General features: G+C 47.0%; 1 protein-coding gene across 1 annotated transcript in view; it reads left to right on the plus strand.

Annotated features, from left to right (window-relative positions):
- Nucleotides 1–10,102, plus strand: part of EXOC5 (exocyst complex component 5) — a 33,114-nt gene extending 23,012 nt beyond the window's left edge. The window contains exons 12-18 of the mRNA XM_083733936.1: nt 978–1,125; nt 2,859–2,967; nt 3,408–3,528; nt 5,163–5,249; nt 5,716–5,824; nt 8,666–8,881; nt 9,564–10,102. Coding sequence (XP_083590062.1) covers nt 978–1,125; nt 2,859–2,967; nt 3,408–3,528; nt 5,163–5,249; nt 5,716–5,824; nt 8,666–8,881; nt 9,564–9,752 — 979 coding nt within the window. The 3' untranslated portion in view covers nt 9,753–10,102. The remainder of the gene's footprint in view (nt 1–977; nt 1,126–2,858; nt 2,968–3,407; nt 3,529–5,162; nt 5,250–5,715; nt 5,825–8,665; nt 8,882–9,563) is intronic.
- The last annotated feature ends 9,743 nt before the right edge of the window (nt 10,103–19,845 follow it).

Below are 19,845 nucleotides of genomic sequence, written 5' to 3' on the forward strand. Positions count from 1 at the left end.
CCGTTTCCGTGCGCTGCTCTGGTTTCGCCAGAAGCGGTTTAGTCATGCTGGCCACATGACCCAGAAGCTGTACGCCGGCTCCCTCGGCCAGAAGAGCGAGATGAGCACTGCATCCCCAGAGTCGGTCACGACTGGACCTAATGGTCAGGGGTCCCTTTACCTTTTGTGCACACATTTATAATTTTGTTTGCTATCTGCTGCAATGGTTGCTTGCATGTCTTAATGATGCAGTCACAAAACCAAGCTAAAAACTTTGCAGGGATGTTTGTTGTGTGAAATAAACACCGTGACAGAAACCAGAGCACACAGCAACACAGTTTACCTTCCTGCCGCAACGGTACCTATTTATCTACTCGCACTGGTGTGCTTTCAAACTGCTAGGTTGGCAGGAGAAATTGCCAGCTGTATACCATGTATACCCCATAGGTTTACAATATATGCGTTGCCTGTGGATGCCTGAAGGATTTTGTCCAGCCCATAGCGATACTCCAGCAGAAGGTTGTTTCCTTGCTGTAGCTAATAGCCACCAAGACCACCTCTCTGTTTCCTGGCGGTGCTAACTTGGCATAAGCAGTAGCTTTTAAGAGAGTGTTGGAGGCAGCACATTCCCTGTGGTGGACACATGCATACCTTTTGCCCTATTATTATTCCTGGTCCAACGGGCTTTGCTGGTTTGGAAACACTGCAAAACCTCTTGTGCCAGAGACGATAGCAGGACAAAATAAATGGTTCTGCACCCCACAGGCAGGCTTGCCTCTGCTGTACCAGCTTTAACTTTTTCATATGAGTTCCCTGTCTCCAATTCTTTTGTATTGATGGTATGGCATTTGTTGTTCTTTCTTCAAAAATCTGAGGAATTTGCATTCTGTATTTAAAATGTCTAGCATTGTTCTTCATGTGGCTGAAAAGTTAACCCCGGTTTGCATAACCAGACTTCACTGGGATTTATGGTTCCTGCTTGGTACATCTCTTTCTAGCATTCAAGAATTCAAAGAGCGAATACGGCAGCGGACAAACCTGCCATTGGGCCCCAGTATTGACACCCACGGCGAAACTTTCCTGTCCCAGGATGTGGTGGTTAATCTTTTGCAAGAAACTAAGCAAGCCTTTGAAAGGTGCCATAGGGTGTGTACACTTATTAATAGAATTATTTTAGGCTGTCTCTAAAGGTTTATCAGAATACACTGTGAGTGTTGCTCTGTGGACACAAACATTTTCTGGGTGTGTGCTCCCATTTTGCTGTTTTTACATCTTCTAATAGTTTTTTTTTAAAAAAAATATCCTAGTTCTTATGCTATTTTTGAAAACTTTTTTTTAGTAGAAAAGTGGCATAGAGATGCATGAAATGAGTGCTTCTTCCTGAGCCCCTATATCCCAGCTCAGTCCCTGAGATAATCTGGAGGAGCTTCAACTAGCAGCTGGGCGTTTACCTGTGGGTATAGGGTGTTATTTAAATGTAATTAATAATAATAATAATAATAATAATAATAATAATTATTTAATGCTGCTGGTGACATGCTTCGGAATGCTTTATACCTGAATGTTCCAGCAGAGATTCAACAACACCCTCTCTCTTGACTTTCAGGCATCTCTTAAGTATATTCATTAATAAAGTTTTGCTGTTGGGACTATAGTGAAATTGACGGGAGCTGGAAGACCATAGTTTCCCCTTCTGGATTCCCTTTTGCAGTACGATAGTGTTTTTTCTGCCCCACCTTCCCTTGGTATTATAGATCTGCCTTCAGTCCGGATTGCCAAACTCACTTCCGTGTTTGGTTGCTCTCCTCCATTTCCCCCTGCTTCCAATAGCATTTTCAGAAGTTGTTGGGGGAATAGGACGATAGCACTGGAGTCTGGAGAGAGGGCGAGAAGGGCAAGAGGAGCAGTAGGAAGGGTTGTTTCGTGAAAGATGCAAGGAGCCGCGAGGAGCCCAGAAGGCGGATGCGCAGGAGTGGGGAACCCTGGGCCCAGGGCAAAATGCAGCCTCCCAGGCCTCTCTATCTGCCCCAGGGAACTCTCCCCTCACCCAGACTTCCTTCACACCTTCCTTCAGCGTTTTTACCTGACTGGAATGTGTCCTTGAACTCTGATCACGCCTCCTGCTTGTCTGAAAGGGGAACACAGAGAGACCTGTGCAAAAAACCTATTGCACTATACAAGGGCAATGTTTTCCATTCATTGCTCTGCCTGCTACTGCCCCCCCCCCCCCCAGTTGGCATCTTGCTTAGAAGGGAGTGGCCCTCAGTACCCCACCCCTTCATTTTCAGAACTTCCTTTTCAGGAAATAAAGGTAGGGGTCCTTAGTAAGGTTGGGCGATATATCGTCCAAAACAGGTTTGAAGTCCATATCGTGATACCATAATTTTTGACCTGGCAGTATATGGCAAATCATGATATGTGTGTACGCTATGCAAAAATCACAGTGTGGGAAAAGACATGGAGCCGGCCAATGCTTCTCTTGATTCACGCAGTCCCTGTTTACTCTGCTGGCTCGGCTCTCCTTGCCTCCTGCAGGGGGCAGCAAATCACAAGAGCAGGCGCCGGCAAAAATCACGATGCGGGAAAAACCGTGAAGTCAGCCTGTGCTTCTGCAAAGCTCCATCCTTATTTCACACATAGTGATGCTTAGCTGGTGATATATCAGGATGTTGAAAACCAGATATCGCCCAGCGCTAGTCCTTAGGATGGCCAACAAAAACTTGTCACTTGCAAGTTGCTCCAACTCTTCATAATTACGTGGTTTTGGTTGGTCTTTGCATGAATCTGTGCAAAGTTGTCTGTGTTTTAAAATAGTTTGCATATGATTCTTCACATCTCAGTGCCAGAAAGGTCCTAACAAGCTCTTTCCACTTTTAAAGCTTTCTGACCCTTCAGATCTGCCGAAAAACGCCTTCAGAATTTTCTCTTTGCTCGTGGAGTTCTTATGCATCGAGCACATTGACTATGCTCTGGAAATTGGGTTGGCTGGTAAGTGCAATACTGCCTTTATTCCCATTAAACATTGCACTGTAACTAAAATATGTGACCCTTCTTTGAAACAATACATTTTTGGAAACTACTTAAAAGTTCATTTAGTTCGAGGCTGCAGTATTCTGATGTAACTTGCCCTAGCAGTTTAGGCTCCAAACAAAACAGCATTGTAAACAAAGAAACAAAATGTAATGTAAACACCATTCTTAAAATTGCTGATATGTATATAATTTAGAAGCAACTCTGGTGAAATAGATTGGAGTAGTCCCATTTTCAGCTTTTAAAGAAATGAAAATATCAAACACTTAACCTTCATACAGCTTAAAGTCAGTGTCCTTGTTATCGCTGGCGATTCTGCTAACTGGTTCTCAGGATTCTGGATGCTTCAAAAGTCCATTCAAAAGTTTTTACTGGTTTCATTATTTGCTTGCCTCTAGGAATTCCTTCTCCAGATGCCAAGACTGCAAATCTTTACTTCCTGGATGTCGTGAACCAGGCTAATACCATTTTTCACCTCTTTGACAAGCAGTTCAATGACCATCTGATGCCATTGGTTAGGTAGGTTACCTGTTGTGTTTTCAAGCCAAGAAGCCATGTAGAGTTTGCATTCCGACTCGTAAATGTTCCTTCGCAGGGGCAAAAAGTGTTATGCTAGAATCATCTCCTGTCTGGGGGCCACATGAAAGCTCCAGAATAAGCAGTTCACAAGCTCCAGCAGGGCAAAGACGCAGTAGGAGTCAATAGTTTGGTTGCTCTTTCTGCATCCTAGATTCTCCATTAATAATCTCCAGGCTGTTGCCATGTTATGCCCATTTACATCCAAGGCCTGATTTATCGCAGAGGCTGAAGTAAGAAGCATTGGAACTGGATTTGAAGGAAAGAAATAGAGGGTTCTGGGACTTCTGAAGGAGGACATGGAGGCAGTCACTATGGGACTTCTTGCACCCTGACCTACTGGAAGCCCCCATACTGACTTCTGAGAGATCACATATTTCCATGTAATCCTCTGGAGGTTTAAAAACCTTCTTTGCATTTCCCCCAAATTAAGTTAGTTAACTTGCAAATTGAGATTTTCAGTATTCTGTTGGCTACCGAAGCCCAAGAATGGCATTACATGAGCTTGTTTGGAGGTTCTAGCAGGGGAGTGCCGCTATCGTATACCCTTGACCGAAGAATGGTTGTTGTTTAGTCATTTAGTTGTGTCCGACTCTTCGTGACCCCATGGACCAGAGCATGCCAGGCACTCCTGTCTTCCACTGCCTCCCGCAGTTTGGTCAGACTCATGTTTGTAGCTGCAAGAACACTGTCCAACCATCTCGTCCTCTGTTGTCCCCTTCTCCTTATGCCCTCCATCTTTCCCATTGAGGGCACAGGGAGAAGGGGGAGCGCAGCTATCGTATATCTTTGACTGAAGAATGGTACATTCCTTCTATCTGGGATGGTCGTCCTCTTCCACCGAGCACGCAGCTTTGGGGGGGACGCACTGTAAACAACAAATTACAAAGGAGAAATATACGAAGTGTTACAAAGTAGAAAAAGAGATATTGGTTATGAGTTTGAAATGTGATAAGGAAGATAAGAAATGCATACTGAGAGATTAGATTGGAAAAATTTCAGACAGGATTGATGGAAGTCAAAAATTTGAATGAGATGTAAAAGTATGTTTATTACTGTTGAAAATGATATGTTAAAAAAACTAATAAAATTTTATATATATAAAGAATGGCATTACATGAGTGATAAAAGGCATCAGTGGTTATTAGACATGATGGCTGTGGGCTAACTCTGAATGACAGTCACTGGGGAACACCAATAGGAGAGGCCTGTGGCCCTCAGGTCTTTTGCTGGGCTTCCCATAGACACCTGGTTGGTCATTGCAAGAAAGAAGTGGGCTCCCTTTTATCTGATCCAACTGGGCTCTTTGGATATTCTTCTGCATATGTAATACTTTTCCATACTTTCCTCCACACTGCACTCCCAACAGTTGCACGGCCAGGTTCTCCCTCCCACGTAGCCTGTTCCACACATAACTGCGACTAGGAGGCCTATTTCACGAGAGGCGAAAATGACAGGGTGGACGAACCGGGAAACCCTTTCAGATTCAAGTGCCCTGGGATCAAGCGTGCTTGGAGTGGATGTGTGTGTGGCAGAGAATGGTAGCTAACGACTTCCCCTCCCTCCATTTATCACAGCTCTTCCCCCAAGCTCTCCGAATGTCTTCAGAAGAAAAAGGACGTCACAGAACAGATGGAGGTGAAGCTGGACATGGGCATTGACAGGCAAGTGAAGGCTCCATCACCTTTCTGGACCATCACTCAGTTTCCCCTTTTGCATCAACTGCTTGTGGTTTGGGACAGTTCATTATTCTGGCAAATAATGAAAATGTAGGGGTAGGGGGAATTGTGGGCCTGTGTCTAGCCATCCCTCCATCCCAGTGCCTAGTTCTGATTGCAAGTCCCTTGGAGGAAGGGACAGCCATGCTGCTGCTTTGTGAAGTGCAGAGTGTCAAGATGGTGTTATATAAATAATGTGCATGTCAATCTCTAATTTTAAGAGTGACGTTTTAAATCGCCTCTGCTGCTCTTTAGCGGCCCACCATTTCTGGAAGCCCAGGGGAGTAGGCCTGCGACGGCACACTTCACCGCAAGTTAGCGGTTGCTTTGAGAAGAGGATTGTGTTGGCTTGGGCTTTGTGGGGCTCAAAATGCTAACTTTAAAACAGCCACCTGGTATTTTAACTTTGAAGGACGCTGAATTGCATGATTGGGCAGATGAAGCACATCTTGGCGGCGGAACAAAGGAAGACCGATTTCAAACCAGAAGATGAGAACAATGTTCTGATTCAGTACACTAATGTGAGTAACTATATATAGATTAGTCAATGACAAGTGACACGGCAAGTAATTGGACTGCCGCTGGCGTACTTCCCTGCTGGCTCTGCTCAGCATATGCATTTTATCACACATGCGCCTCCCTTAATAGTCAAGTTTTCTTCACTCTTCTAGGAATTCTGATGCATTTCCATTGTGCGATTTCAGCCTGGGCGAGAACAATAGTCGTTCCTAAATGCTCAGCGTTTTGAGTCATTGGAGTCCTGTTGTGCTGTATAGAAATCATAAGAATGTGGAAGCATAGAGTGGGGTGAGGCTTGCAGATAGTTTAGTCCAGCCCCCTGCAATAAGGCTGTATCCTCTTATGTACTAAGCTACGCTGTATTGACGACTGCAATTTAGCATTTATACTGCACCAGCAGCCAAACCCACCCTCCCACCCTGCAGAGTAGCTCCCAGCACCCCAGCTGAAGTGTGCCGCGTTCAAAAAGCACAGAGTAAAAATAAATACATTCCTCACTGTGCCCTTCAGGCTCCTAGATCTTCGTGGTTGCCACCAACAGAGCCACAGTGTATGAAGAAATCCAAATGTTGCACATGGAGCAAAGTGCTCAGGATGAATGATGCCTAAATTACCAGGGAACTTATTTTAATAGCGGTGCACCTTTTGCGACCACATTTGAAGGCATTACATCATACAGTGGTACCTTGGGTTACATACGCTTCAGGTTACATACGCTTCATGTTACAGACTCCGCTAACTCAGAAATATTACCTCGGGCTAAGAACTTTGCTTCAGGATGAGAACAGAAATCGCACAGCGGCGGCACAGCAGCAGCAGGAGGCCCCATTAGCTAAAGTGGTGCTTCAGGTTAAGAACATTTTCAGGTTAAGAACGGACCTCTGGAACGAATTAAGTACTTAACCCGAGGTACCACTGTATAAGGACAGTATAACTCCAGAACCTTGACTGGCTTTGGTAGCAGCCAAAGTATTGGGATAATTGTAGCACATGGATTCAAGTTACGAGAGATCCTGACTAGACATCAGGACGAACTTTCTGATAGTAAGAGCTGTTTGACAGTGGAACGGTGTCCCTCAGGAGGCGGTGGACTCTCCTTCCTTGGAGGTTTCTAAGCAGAGGTTGGATGGCCGTCTGTCAGGGATGCTTCAGTTGATATTCCTGCATTGCAGGGGGTTCATAGAATCATAGAGTTGGAAGAGACCACAAGGGCCATCGAGTCCAACCCCCTGCCAAGCAGGAAACACCATCAGAGCACTCCTGACATATGGTTGTCAAGCCTCTGCTTAAAGACCTCCAAAGAAGGAGACTCCACCACACTCCTTGACAGCTCTTACTGTCAGGAAGTTCTTCCTAATGTTTAGGTGGAATCTTCTTTCTTGTAGTTTAGAACCATTGCTCCGTGTCCGCTTCTCTGGAGCAGCAGAAAACAACCTTTCTCCCTCCTCTATGTGACATCCTTTTATATATTTGAACATGGCTATCATATCACCCCTTAACCTCCTCTTCTCCAGGCTAAACATGCCCAGCTCCCTTAGCCGTTCCTCATAAGGCATCGTTTCCAGGCCTTTGACCATTTTGGTTGCCCTCCTCTGGACACGTTCCAGTTTGTCAGTGTCCTTCTTGAACTGTGGTGCCCAGAACTGGACACAGTACTCCAGGTGAGGTCTGACCAGAGCAGAATACAGTAGCACTATTACTTCCCTTGATCTAGATGCAATACTCCTATTGATGCAGCCCAGAATTGCATTGGCTTTTTTAGCTGCCGCGTCACACTGTTGGCTCATGTCAAGTTTGTGGTCAACCAAGACTCCTAGATCCTTTTCACATGTACTGCTCTCAAGCCAGGTGTCACCCATCTTGTATTTGTGCCTCTCATTTTTTTTTGCCCAAGTGCAATACTTTACATTTCTCCCTGTTAAAATTCATCTTGTTTGTTTTGGCCCAGTTCTCTAATCTGTCAAGGTCATTTTGAAGTGTGATCCTGTCCTCTGGGGTGTTAGCCACCCCTCCCAGTTTGGTGTCATCTGCAAATTTGATCAGGTTGGACTAGATGACTCTTAGCGTCCCTCTCAGTTCTACAATTCTGTTATTCTGTTTATTTATCTGAAGCGTGAGTGCATGAGAAAGAGATATGGGTGCACATCAAGACCGCTATTGCAGCTTACTTAATATTACTGTTTGAGTAACATCAGTGGAATTTACTTTCGGATACTTCCACTGGGATATTTGAATGCTTTTTAAAATAAGAGGCATGAAATAGATGTAGTGAACCTTTTTGTTGCATCAGCATCTCTCTCTGCATGCAAACCTCTGGGTTACACAGAACTACTTGTCAGACAGATTGGAAAAAATGATTAAATCACAAGTATGATTCTTGTACTTTAGTCACTTCAAATAACTGCCACATCACCAATATTTTTTTCACTTTAAACAAGTGTAATATAGTGATAAGCAGGGATTACAAGCCAATTCTAGAAATTTTTCCTTATGAGTGAATCCCATTGAGTTAAATGGGGTTTACTCTCAGATAAGTGGGCACAAGAATGCAACCTGTATTTTGTTGCAGTTCCTGGGAGTTTCACATCCCGGGAATGCCATCTAAAAGTATAGAACTCATTTTCTTCCAAGAGGGCAGCTGAGAAGTTTGCGAAAGAGTCAAGTGTCCGTTCTTTATTCAGTTGAAAAATGTTGTATGACCACAATATGTGAGATGTCACCTTTCCCCAGTCCGTCAGTTCAGAAACCCAACACACTCCCCACAATTTCCACCCCCGAGTGGCTGTCAAGCCTGACAGAGCCCTTTCCTTTTTCTCCTCCTAACTTTCCTGCTTACTTTCCAGGCCTGTGCCAAAGTCTGCATCTATGTCAGAAAGCAAGTGGAAAAGATCAGGAATTCTATGGATGGCAAGAACGTGGATGGTGTTCTGACGGAGTTTGGAGTTCGCTTCCACCGACTCATCTATGAGCACCTGCAACAATATTCCTACAGCTGCATGGGTGGCATGTTGGCAATCTGCGATGTGGCTGAATACCGGAAATGTGCCAAAGAGTTCAAGGTACGTGGCCAAAAGGCATGCCCAATGCAATTTGAGATACAGCACCATGTCCTTGTATTTGACTGGGTGGCCTAATGCTAAAATGGGATTTACCTATCTGTAAAATGGGAATAGTCAAAGTGTCAGCCTCAAAGGTTTGTTGCGTTTATGAACAAAGGTGAGAAAAATATCTGTGCATTGGGTGCATTATGCAAATAATGTTTTGCTAATACAGTGGTACCTCGGTTTTCGAATGTAATCCGTTCCGGAAGTCCGTTCAAGTTCCGAAACGTTCAAAAACTGAAAGCGGAAGCCTCAAAATGGAAGCCTCGATACCAGGCATAGGCAGACTTGGCCCTCCAGATGTTTTGAGACTACAACTCCCACCTCCCTGACTACTGGGCCTGTTAGCTAGGGATGATGGGAGTTGTAGTCCCAAAACATCTGGAGGGCTTAGTTTGCCTATGCCTGTTCAATACGGAAAACTCAAATCGGAAGCCGTGTTTCCTGTTTGACTTCTGAGATGCGTTCAAAAACCAAGGCATTTACTTCCGGGTTTTCGAAGTCTGAGTTCCTAAACGTTCGACTACGGAGGCGTTTGAAAACCGAGGTACCACTATAATCTCTAGGCCTGTGGTGTATCTGAAAAGCACCGTTGGGTATTTAAATTCATCTTGCTTTGCTTTCCCCCCCATCGCTACAGATTGCACTGGTACTGCAGCTTTTTGACACGCTCCACTCCCTTTGCAACCTCCTTGTCGTGGCTCCGGATAACTTGAAGCAGGTCTGCTCAGGAGAGCAGCTAGCTATTCTGGACAAGAACATCCTCCATTCCTTTGTACAGCTCCGCCTTGACTACAGATCCGCTCGCCTCGGCCGCCACTTCAGCTGAGAGCGCAGAAGAAGCAAAACCCAAGTGTTTGCTGGGACTTGGCCTCCTAGAGAGCATAGTGGCGGCTTTTTCTGAGGGCGGGGTGGGGGCCAGATTGGGGAGGGGGCTAGAGAGAGAGAGAGAGAGAGAGAGAGAGCTCTTGGTAGAAAAATGTCCAGGTGTAACTTAAACTGGTCCTTTCCATTTGTCCTCTTTCTTCTTCCATGTAAAATAAACAGCCTCCAGAAATTTAGGTTCTGCAAAAGCACTTCCTATTGCCTGTTCATCGGAACGCCACGTGGCCAGTCTTTCTGACTTGCTGTCTTCTGAATGAATTAAATAAATAAAAACAAATAAATACATTTTCAGCACTGGTTCCAAAAAAATGACTTGTATTTCAGAGCATCCAAAGTGGATTCTTTTGCCCACGCTGCAACCTAACACCTTACGGTTACCCAGTGGAGAGAAGGGAACAGAGGCTTTTTGTAGATGGGCGTTCCTTAAAACCGCTTTGTGCTCTCTCAAAATGACACCCACCACAGATCTAAGTTTTGCATGAGGAAACTTGGGAAAGCATCAGGAATCGTCTCCCCCTGCAGAGTTAAATGATGTTCCTGAGGCAGAGCTCTCATTCTACGGCTGGCATCTCTGTTCAGCTGAACAAGTCTCCTTGCTCTTCCTTTCTCTTTTCCATTTCCTTTCTCGCTGTTAGGGTACCAAGGGGTTGCTCAAGAGCAAGTAGGCAAATGCTGTGAAGCCTTGCTTTTGATGCCAAAATAAACTTTCTCTGTGCAGAGCGCCACTCTCCCGTGGCTGGCTCATTCACTGGCAGAATCTGTGAGTGGGCAGTCCTTAAACCTTCCCCAGCAGAGTAGTTTCTTGACGCCCAATCTGCCCCTCCCCTCTCGGCGCGGAAGCCTACTGCGCAGGGAGGGTGTGGGTAACGGAGGACCTCTCTCCTCCCGGCTTTGCTCAGGCAAGGTGTCCTGGCAACGCCTCACCTCCTCCAAGCCCTGAAGCTCCTCTCCACTGGAGGCGTGGTTACTCTCCTCCGCTGAGGAGGTGCTGCTTCCCATGATCTTTGGGGGCTGTCTGTAATCTATCCGGCTTTTCCCATCTCCCCCCTGAGCCGATGGCAGTTCCCTGACACTCACCATGCCTTTCCTAGCTCCCAGTAGCCACCAGCGGCCCCCGTCTTGCTGCCTCCTTTTCCTTCCGCTGATGGGCTTGTGCACATCTCTGTAGCATGATCCTGATGAAACAGTGATGAGCCTTAGTATACCTGTGGTGACAGCTTGCGGGGTTGCCCCACCCCCTTTCCCCCCTGGAAGAGTGTGGGAATGTTAAAGACAGTAGGAAAGGATATACAGTGGTACTTTGGGTTAAGTCGTTCCGGAGGTCCGTTCTTAACCTGAAACTGTTCTTAACCTGAAGCACCACTTTAGCTAATGGGGCCTTCCGCTGCCACCACACCGCCGGAGCACGATTTCTGTTCTGATCCTGAAGCAAAGTTCTTAACCTGAAGCACTATTTCTGGGTTAGCGGAGTCTGTAACCTGAAGCGTATGTAACCTGAGGTACCACTGTATTGGATAAGTATTATCCGTCCTTCACTCACACTAGTAAGTAATGTAGCAGAGCAGATTCCCTTCAATATAGGTGGAAGCTATTTGCAGATTCATTTGAATCTCTTAGTTAAGATTATTTCCTGGTGTCCCCGTTAATCCCCCTCAAAAGAATAAAGACACAAGCGTTTCTGAGTAACAAAACGTTTACTCACATTTCAGTTCACGGTTTGATCCCTGAAAGGCAGGCTTTACTTAATAATTATATAACAAAGTCTGAGTTTGTCTCATATGGGGACTGAACTCATGTGCTGCTAGCTGAGAGCCAGTAGACAGCAAAACTATATTACGATAACAAAATGGCTGCAGGACAGCAGCATGGCAGCAAAAGATCAACAACCCACTCTAGGGAAATAAGGAATGTTGCATTTGACTGTATCAATGAATTACATCCCACAAAGTGTTCCTGAAGCTTTGACAGCGGCTTGATGCACTGAAGTTCAGCAGCTGAACCTTTTCCCTTCCTTGCGGATGCCATGATGGGGAAAGCTTTGCACAGACGACTTGTACTTGTTACATGGGTGTTAAAAGAATCGTGACACACACATGTTAGCAGTGTGTATAGATGGAGAGCGGTGCTGAACCCTCCAGTAACTGACTTAAATCTGTGTAGTATCCTCACAAATTTCACAATGCTCCTAAGGGAATACACCTGACTACACTTTGACTTAGTTCTGGTGAGATCTAAGAGCCCCATGAAACTGTTAACAGGGCCTCTTTTCCCCATTCATAAGACCATGTTCAGAACGTAGCAAGACAACATGCAGTCTTCATTTTATTAACTTCAGAATCATGTATACATCCACAGGCAAAGTTTTAACTCCTTCCCTGTCTCAGTGGCATGGAACTTCTCTGTTTTAATCAGAAAACACCTGTCGGAAATACCGTATTTTTCGCTCCACAAGACGCACCTGACCATAAGACGCACCTAGTTTTTAGAGGAGGAAAACAAGAAAAAAAATACTCTAAATGAAACAGCGGATGTATGATTTTTGTGGTTCATGCTGTTGCCATAGACATGTGATTTGACGGTGAGTTTGGGGTAAAGGTAAAGGTACCCCTGCCCGTACGGGCCAGTCTTGACAGACTCTGGGGTTGTGCGCCCATCTCACTCAAGAGGCCAGGGGCCAGCGCTGTCCGGAGACACTTCCAGGTCACGTGGCCAGCGTGACAAAGCTGCATCTGGCGAGCCAGAGCCGCACACGGAAACGCCGTTTACCTTCCCGCTGGTAAGCGGTCCCTATTTATCTACTTGCACCCGGAGGTGCTTTCGAACTGCTAGGTTGGCAGGCGCTGGGACCGAGCAGCGGGAGTGCACCCCGCCGCAGGGATTCGAACCGCCAACCTTTCGATCGGCAAGTCCTAGGTGCTGAGGCTTTAACCCACAGCGCCACCTGCATCCCTCTGAGTTTGGGGTAGCCCAATGCAAAAATCCTGAGAATCCACGTGGATCCGTGCTTTGTAACCATGTTTTTGCACCACTGCAGCCCCACGGAACAGTGGGTGCATTTATTTATTTTGGTGCAGACTGTAGCCATGGACAAGCTATGTGATCTGATGGTGAATTTGGGGTGGCTCGATGCAAAAATCCTGAGGATCCATGGGCTTTTACCTCCCAGGCAGCCTCCTTTATCGCTAGCATCCCTTATCTCACTTCCGATCGCTTGTCGATCAGCGACTTCATTTCAACACCCATGTCCCTCTCCCCCCCCCCCCAGCATGATCTGCTTTTTGCCCCTGGGCAATTCGGCTCCAGGGACCACACATTCGCTCCATAAGATGCACAGCATTTCCCCTTGCTTTCTAGGAAGAACAAAGTGCATCTTATGGAGCGAAAAGTACGGTACTTTAGGGAAGTTTCCTAATTTGGTACATGTGCATCTTTATAAAGAGTTGCCAGCAAGGCAGATTGAGTATGCCAAGGAGCATCTCTCGATCACCTCTCGCTCCCTCTGGTTTAGAACTGGATCCCTTCTCCTTTCTGTGGGGCAAATGAGATGATGTGGGTGGGGGGGGGGTCAGCTGGGGCTGGGCATACCTGTGATTTCCTGCATGCCTTGAGGCTGGGTAAAATAAAAATAAAACATTTTGAGTCACAGCGTATGCACGTGAGGGCAGTTTGTCGTGGCAAAGATGCACACCGGTTGTACTATTGGGACCAAACAATCCCTCTTGGCTCGCCCCCAAGGAGATGACTGGCCTGTGTTTTTTAGTGCATCTTAAAAAAGGTCTTTTCTCTCAGGCCTGCACTTAACACTTCAAGCCGCAAGGATCTTCCTGCAAACCTTTTTGAAGGTCTCCGGGCCCTATAAGTACTGCCTGATTTATAGCGCTGTAGTTTTTTATGCGTTTTTTTTAGGGAGGGTGAATACATACAAGCTCAGTATTATTGTGATAAAGGAGCGAGGGAGAGCCATGCCAAGCTTTCCCCAAAGCATTCTGGGAAAACGCCTGCTTTGTTCCCTTGCATCACTCTCTTCGCTGGCCATGGCAGAGGCACAAAGCGTTCGGTGGACACCGGAGAAGGAAGGCGCTAGCTGTACAGCTGCCATTTTTGCGAGCTGTGATGTGGATTCCAAACATACCTCTCTGATACCTCTGAATCTCAAGTGCCAGCATTGCTGGTGTGTTGTTTTTTTTTTAAAAAAAGCAGTGGTTCTACTCACCAGTATTACAAATCATTCTGCAAAAAAAAGAGGGGATTTAGTCCATTTGTGAAAGATTTCAGAATGGCAAGCAAGAAGCGTTTGGCATCATCGTATGTCTGCAAATCGCATAAGAAGAGTACTTCAAAACCTCCTATGGTTGTACACACACACACACTTTTAAAATAAAGTTCTAATGCTGTTACAGATGTCTCTTTACTCGGCTTGGCCACGAACATCAATACTAACGGAGGAAGTTGTGGATGGTTCCTTTAAACTCAGTCACACAGCCATCGCTGCACCAGCCTTCTCCATTCTGGGGTTCTGTTCTGTTCACTTGTTTTTGTTCAATATCCCCACCTGCAATCATTCCTGCCTGCAGAAAGCCGATGATTTCTGGGTTGAAAATTGAGAGAAGCCAGAACTTGCTGCCACCAGAACTTACTCTTCAAAGCCGTTTGCTGCGGTACCATTTTGGGGTGTTATTGTGAGCAGCCCTGAAACTTGGGGGTGCATCACGTCAAGTCCTGCAAAGATGGCATGGGGTCCTTTCCCCTTTGCACTGCCTCCTTTTAAATCAGTTTACTCCAATCTGACCCCCTCCAGGTACCTTGGGCTTCAGCTCCCCTCTGCCAACACAGCTGCGCCAGTTTGGACTAATGGGAACTGTAGTCAGGCAATGTCTGGAGGGCATCAGATGAGGAAAGGCTAAAGGTAAAGGGACCCCTGACCGTTAGGTCCAATCACGGATGACTCTGGGGTTGTGGCGCTCACCTGGCTTTATTGGCCGAGGGAGCCGGCGTACAGCTTCCGGGTCATGTGGCCAGCATGACAAAGCCGCTTCTGGAGAACCAGAACTGCTAGGTTGGCAGGAGCAGGGACCGAGCAACAGGAGCTCACCCCGTCGCGGGGATTTGAACCGCCAACCTTCTGATCGGCAAGCCCTAGGCTCTGTGGTTTAACCCACAGCGCCACCTGCGTCCCTTCCACCAAATCGGACCAATGAGCTATTGAACTCAATTGCCTACTTTGACTGGCAGCAGCTCATCAGGGTTTCAGACTGGGAGTCTTTGCTGGTCCTACCAGCAGATGCTGAGGACTGAGCCTGCGGTTTTCTGTATGCAAAGCTGTTGCTCTGTCCCTGAGCAATGAGGGAAAGTGCTTTTTCCCTGCAGGATGCCCAGGACCAAACTCTAGCTTGCAAATCCAGCAACTTTGGCAGGGCTAAAGAGACTTCCCATTTAAATTTTGGAGAACCACTATAAATGAGTGCATCCAGCGCTGGGTTAGATGGAGCAATTATTACTATTACAGCCGTACCTCTACTTACGGAGGTGATCCGTTCAGGGTGCCGTTCGCACCCCGGAAAGTCCGTAAGTAGAGTGCCGCTTCTGCGCGTGACGTGATAGAGCACTCCTGCGCATGCGTGAAGCCCACAGATCGCTCCTGCGCATGCGCGAAGTGGCGAACCCGAAAGTAAACACTTGAAAAAACGCAATGTGAAGCAAAGGCAACTCAAGGTTTTTGTTGTTTAGTCGTTTAGTCATGTCCGACTCTTTGTGACCCCATGGACCAGAGCACGCCAGGCACTCCTGTCTTCCACTGCCTCCCTCAGTTTGGTCAGACTCATGCTGGTAGCTTCGAGAACACTGTCCAACCATCTCGTCCTCTGTCATCCCCTTCTCCTTGTGCCCTCCATCTTTCCCAGCATCAGGGTCTTTTCCAGGGAGTCTTCTCTTCTCATGAGGTGGCCAAAGTCTTGGAGCCTCAGCTTCAGGATCTGTCCTTCCAGTGAGCACTCAGGGCTGATTTCCTTCTGAATGGAGAGGTTTGATCTTCTTGCAGTCCATGGGACTCTCGAGTCTCCTCCAGCACCATAATTCAAAAGCATCAATTATTCGGTGATCAGCCTTCTTTATGGTCCAGCTCTCACTTCCATACATCACTACTGGGAAAACCATAGCTTGAACTATACGGACCTTTGTTGGCAAGGTGATATCTCTGCTTTTTAAGATGCTGTCTAGGTTTGCCATCGCCTTTCTCCCAAGGAGCAGGCGTCTTTTAATTTCGTGACTGTTGCCACCATCTGCAGTGCACCATCTTTACTTATTTACACAAGTAAAATACAACAACACAAGGACTGAGAGTGGTAAACGAGCCAGGAGTGCCCCTGTCTAAAAAGGTTGGTGGGTTGTGGTCCATGGGACTCTCAAGAGTCTCCTCCAGCACCATAATTCAAAAGCATCAAAACTCGAGGTATGACTGTACTATTACTATTACTATTATTACCATCTCAGGGCAGTTCACAGAATAAAATAAAGTTATAAAACCACAAAATACCTAATACAAATAAAAACGCCAACCCAATACCCCCCGCAACAAAACCCCACATTTCAAAAGGGCATAGGATGTAAACATGATCAGCCAAAGGCCTGGTTTGAAAAAACACATTTTTGCCTGGTGCCTAAAGGTGTATACTGCAAGGACTGCAAGAAGATCAAACCTATCCATTCTGAAGTTTCCGAACCGTCTTCAGAGGCAACTGTCTGACTTGGTGTGATATGTTGCACTCAGGAAAAAACAAATGGTTGGCATCCGTCTGCCTCAGGAAACAATGGAGGAGTGTGCCTTTGGGGGCGAAGTCAAACGGTTGGAAGGTTGCAGCGCCTGCTGTGGCTGTAGAGAATGATACGGGAGAGACATGCTTTGTTGCAGCTTGGGCAGATGAAGGCGTCCTGTTGGGCTGCTGCACATGCACTAAGGAGTTTATTCTCTCTGCGCTCCTCCCAGCGGTCATTCCTCCTCTGGTCACTGCTGTAGATGCACGACCTGACTGTCCGTCTCCAGGCACTGCGGTCGTCTGCAAGGGATTCCTGCACAGCAGGGTTCATGTTGCCAGCCTTCATGTCCCGTTTGCAGACATCTTTGTAGCTCAGCATTGCTCTGGGGAGAGGCCTGGTGCCTCCGTAGAGCACATTCTTGGAGATCCTTCCATCTTCCACTCTGCAGCCATGACCAAGTCAGTGTAGATGTCGTTGAAGGGACGTGGATGGCACTGTGGTCTCTTGGGCTTGCCGATCAGAAGGTCGGCGGTTCGAATCCCTGTGACGGAGTGAGCTCCTGTTGCTCTATCCCAGCTCCTGCCAACCTAGTACTTCGAAAGCACGCCAGCACAAGTAGATAAATAGGTATCACTGCAGCGGGAAAGTAAACGGTGTTTCCGTGTGCTCTGGCTTCCGTCACGGTGTCCTGTTGCACCAGAAGCAGCTTAGTCCTACTGGCCACATGACCAGGAAAGCTGTCTGTGGACAAACACCGGCTCCCTCGGCCTGAAAGCGAGATGAGCGCCGCAACCCCATAGTTGTCTTTGACTGAACTTAACCGTCCAGGGGTCCTTTACCTTTTTACCTTTTACCTAGATGTCGTTGAGGAGTGAGAACATGCTGGCTTGGAAGAGCACATCATTGCTTGAGAGTCTGGAAAGAACAAGCTGGCCCATAATCCTACAAAACAAACTTCGGCTAACGTCAAGGTGGGAGTGCCAAAGTTGAGATTCTCAGAACCAAGATGATCAAACTGGGCACCTTTGACTATTCCTTAGCCTTCCTTAACCTGCTGCCTCCGTAGTCAGAGGTGGTCATGCTTTTGAATCCCAGTTGTTGGAGGCCACAGGAGGGGAGATGGCACTCTCATGCTCATGTCCTGCTTGTCGGTTTCCCACAGGCATGTGGGCAGCAACTGCAAGAACGGCATAGCTGTCAAGTTACAGATTTGAAAATAAGGGACCATCGGCCTCGAAAATAAGGGATCAGCAGCCAAAATAAGGGATTTTAGTCAACCAGCTGAAATACGAATTTTGGAGAGCAGCGCCGGTTTTTAGCCCTTCGTTTCCAGAGGTTCCTGCTCAAGACACCAGCTGATGAAACACTGCAATTAAATAACTACAAGCAGCAACCACTTTTCGCGCAAAACGAAGTCCAAGCTCCGAAGATGCTGCTGCAGTTCTGTATCTTTTCTCTCGTGCTCCACCTGCAGCTCTCAGTTCCATCAGGCGGGGCGGAAGGAAGGGGGGGAGGGGGAAATAGCGCCCAAAGTAAACCCACAGATCAGACCATCTATGCTAGTCTACCACTACAAATCTATGGGAGAAGCGTTTGCGGTCCTTCCCTTGTAGCCCTTGGAACACCTGCCCGCGCCTCTGCCTCCTCTCTCTGAACTGCTTTCTCTATGGTTGCCCTCGCTCTCCTCTCAAGGCTCCTCAGCAATTCATGGGCTGTGCCAGGCTGCTCATCTCATCCGGGTCCTTCGGCAGCACAGCCGCAGTACGGCCTAGCGGGAGCGGCGGCGGCAGGCAGAGGGGAGGCCCCAGGCAGAGACGCTCAGTTCAGCTGCCACAAGGAGGATGGCGGCGGAAGGGCCCGAGGCTCCCGCCAGTCCCAGCAGGGAGGGCTCCCGGGGCCGAGGCTGGTGAGAGGAGGCCGGAGGGGGGCGGGGCGGGCCGGGCAGCCAAGCAACACAGTTAGAGCCTCCCTCCTCCCTGGCCGGCAGGGAGGGAGGGAGAGGAGCTGCTTCCTTTGAAACCCGGGAAATTTAAGGGACATCATCAATAAGGGACAGCAGCGGGACATGGAGCTGGGATAAGGGAGTGTCCCTCCAAATAAGGGACAGTTGACAGCTATGTAGAACGGGCTGCTGGACGAGACGGGCCATTGATCCAGCATGCCCTTCTTATGCGCTTATGCGTTTTCATGTACAGTCTATGTTTTCCCACCAGTGGGGCCCAAGAGAGCTCGCTGGTGGAATATCCCCACCCCACTCAAGCAAAACACAAAAGTGATTTGAAGAACAAAATTTGCACTGGGGAGGGGGGGAATTTAAACTCGCTGTGCGTTTCAAAGTATTATAGCTATTACGGCGTGCAATTTGGGAAAATATTTTCCAGTCGCACCTCAATATAATTTTAAGTACTATCCACAACTAAATTTCAAAAATGCCTTTTTTATTTTCAGGTAATGAGTTAAAAGTGCTGCCTTTCCACGGCTCCCTCTTCTAACGTTGGCATTTAATGAGCGGCAATCAAGCGAGGTCTTGAGAGGGGGGCGGGTGTAATTATACGCCCTCCAATTGGTTAAAATAGGAAATTGCCAATAGGGCAGAAAATAACAGATGTGTTTTCCCCCTCCCCACCCAATTTACAAGTCCTATAATTTTTTAACACAACTTGGCGTTTTGTATTCCGTTTTGCTTTCCAGCCGAAGGGGTGACGATAATGAAAGGGGGGAAGGCAGAGTAGTTACAACTCCATCCGCGCAACTTGGGAGGGGGGAAAGAAGAAGAAGAAGTGTGCATATTGTGAAAAGGGAACCTGGAGGAGGATTGTAGAAAAGAAAGATATTTAAATGCTTAGAAACAAGCTGATGGGGAGTCATAAATGGTGAAGGCAGCCGTAACATTTTAAGAGCAGCGGAAACACTTGGGAAGCTCTTTTGAAGCCCTGAAAACACAAACATACAAATTTCCACAGTCCTGGGGTGAGCTCAGAATGTGGAGGGGGGGGGGCACACAAATTGCTTTGCGAGTTTCAGCATTGCTCAAGCTTCAACCAAACATAAGAAGCTGCCTCATCCCATAATGTACGAATATAAAAAGAGCATACCCTCCAACACTTCTTCAATGAAAATAGGGACATCCTATTCTATTATTATTATTATTATTATTATTATTATTATTATTATTATTATTATTATTATTATTATTCTATTTGTACCCCACCCATCTGCCTGGGTTCCTCCATCCCATACCCTCCAATATTTATCCAATGAAAATAGGGATATCCTATTATTAG

Source organism: Podarcis gaigeae (assembly GCF_964106915.1).
Source record: "Podarcis gaigeae genome assembly, chromosome: 1".
Classification (NCBI taxonomy): Eukaryota; Metazoa; Chordata; class Lepidosauria; order Squamata; family Lacertidae; genus Podarcis; species Podarcis gaigeae.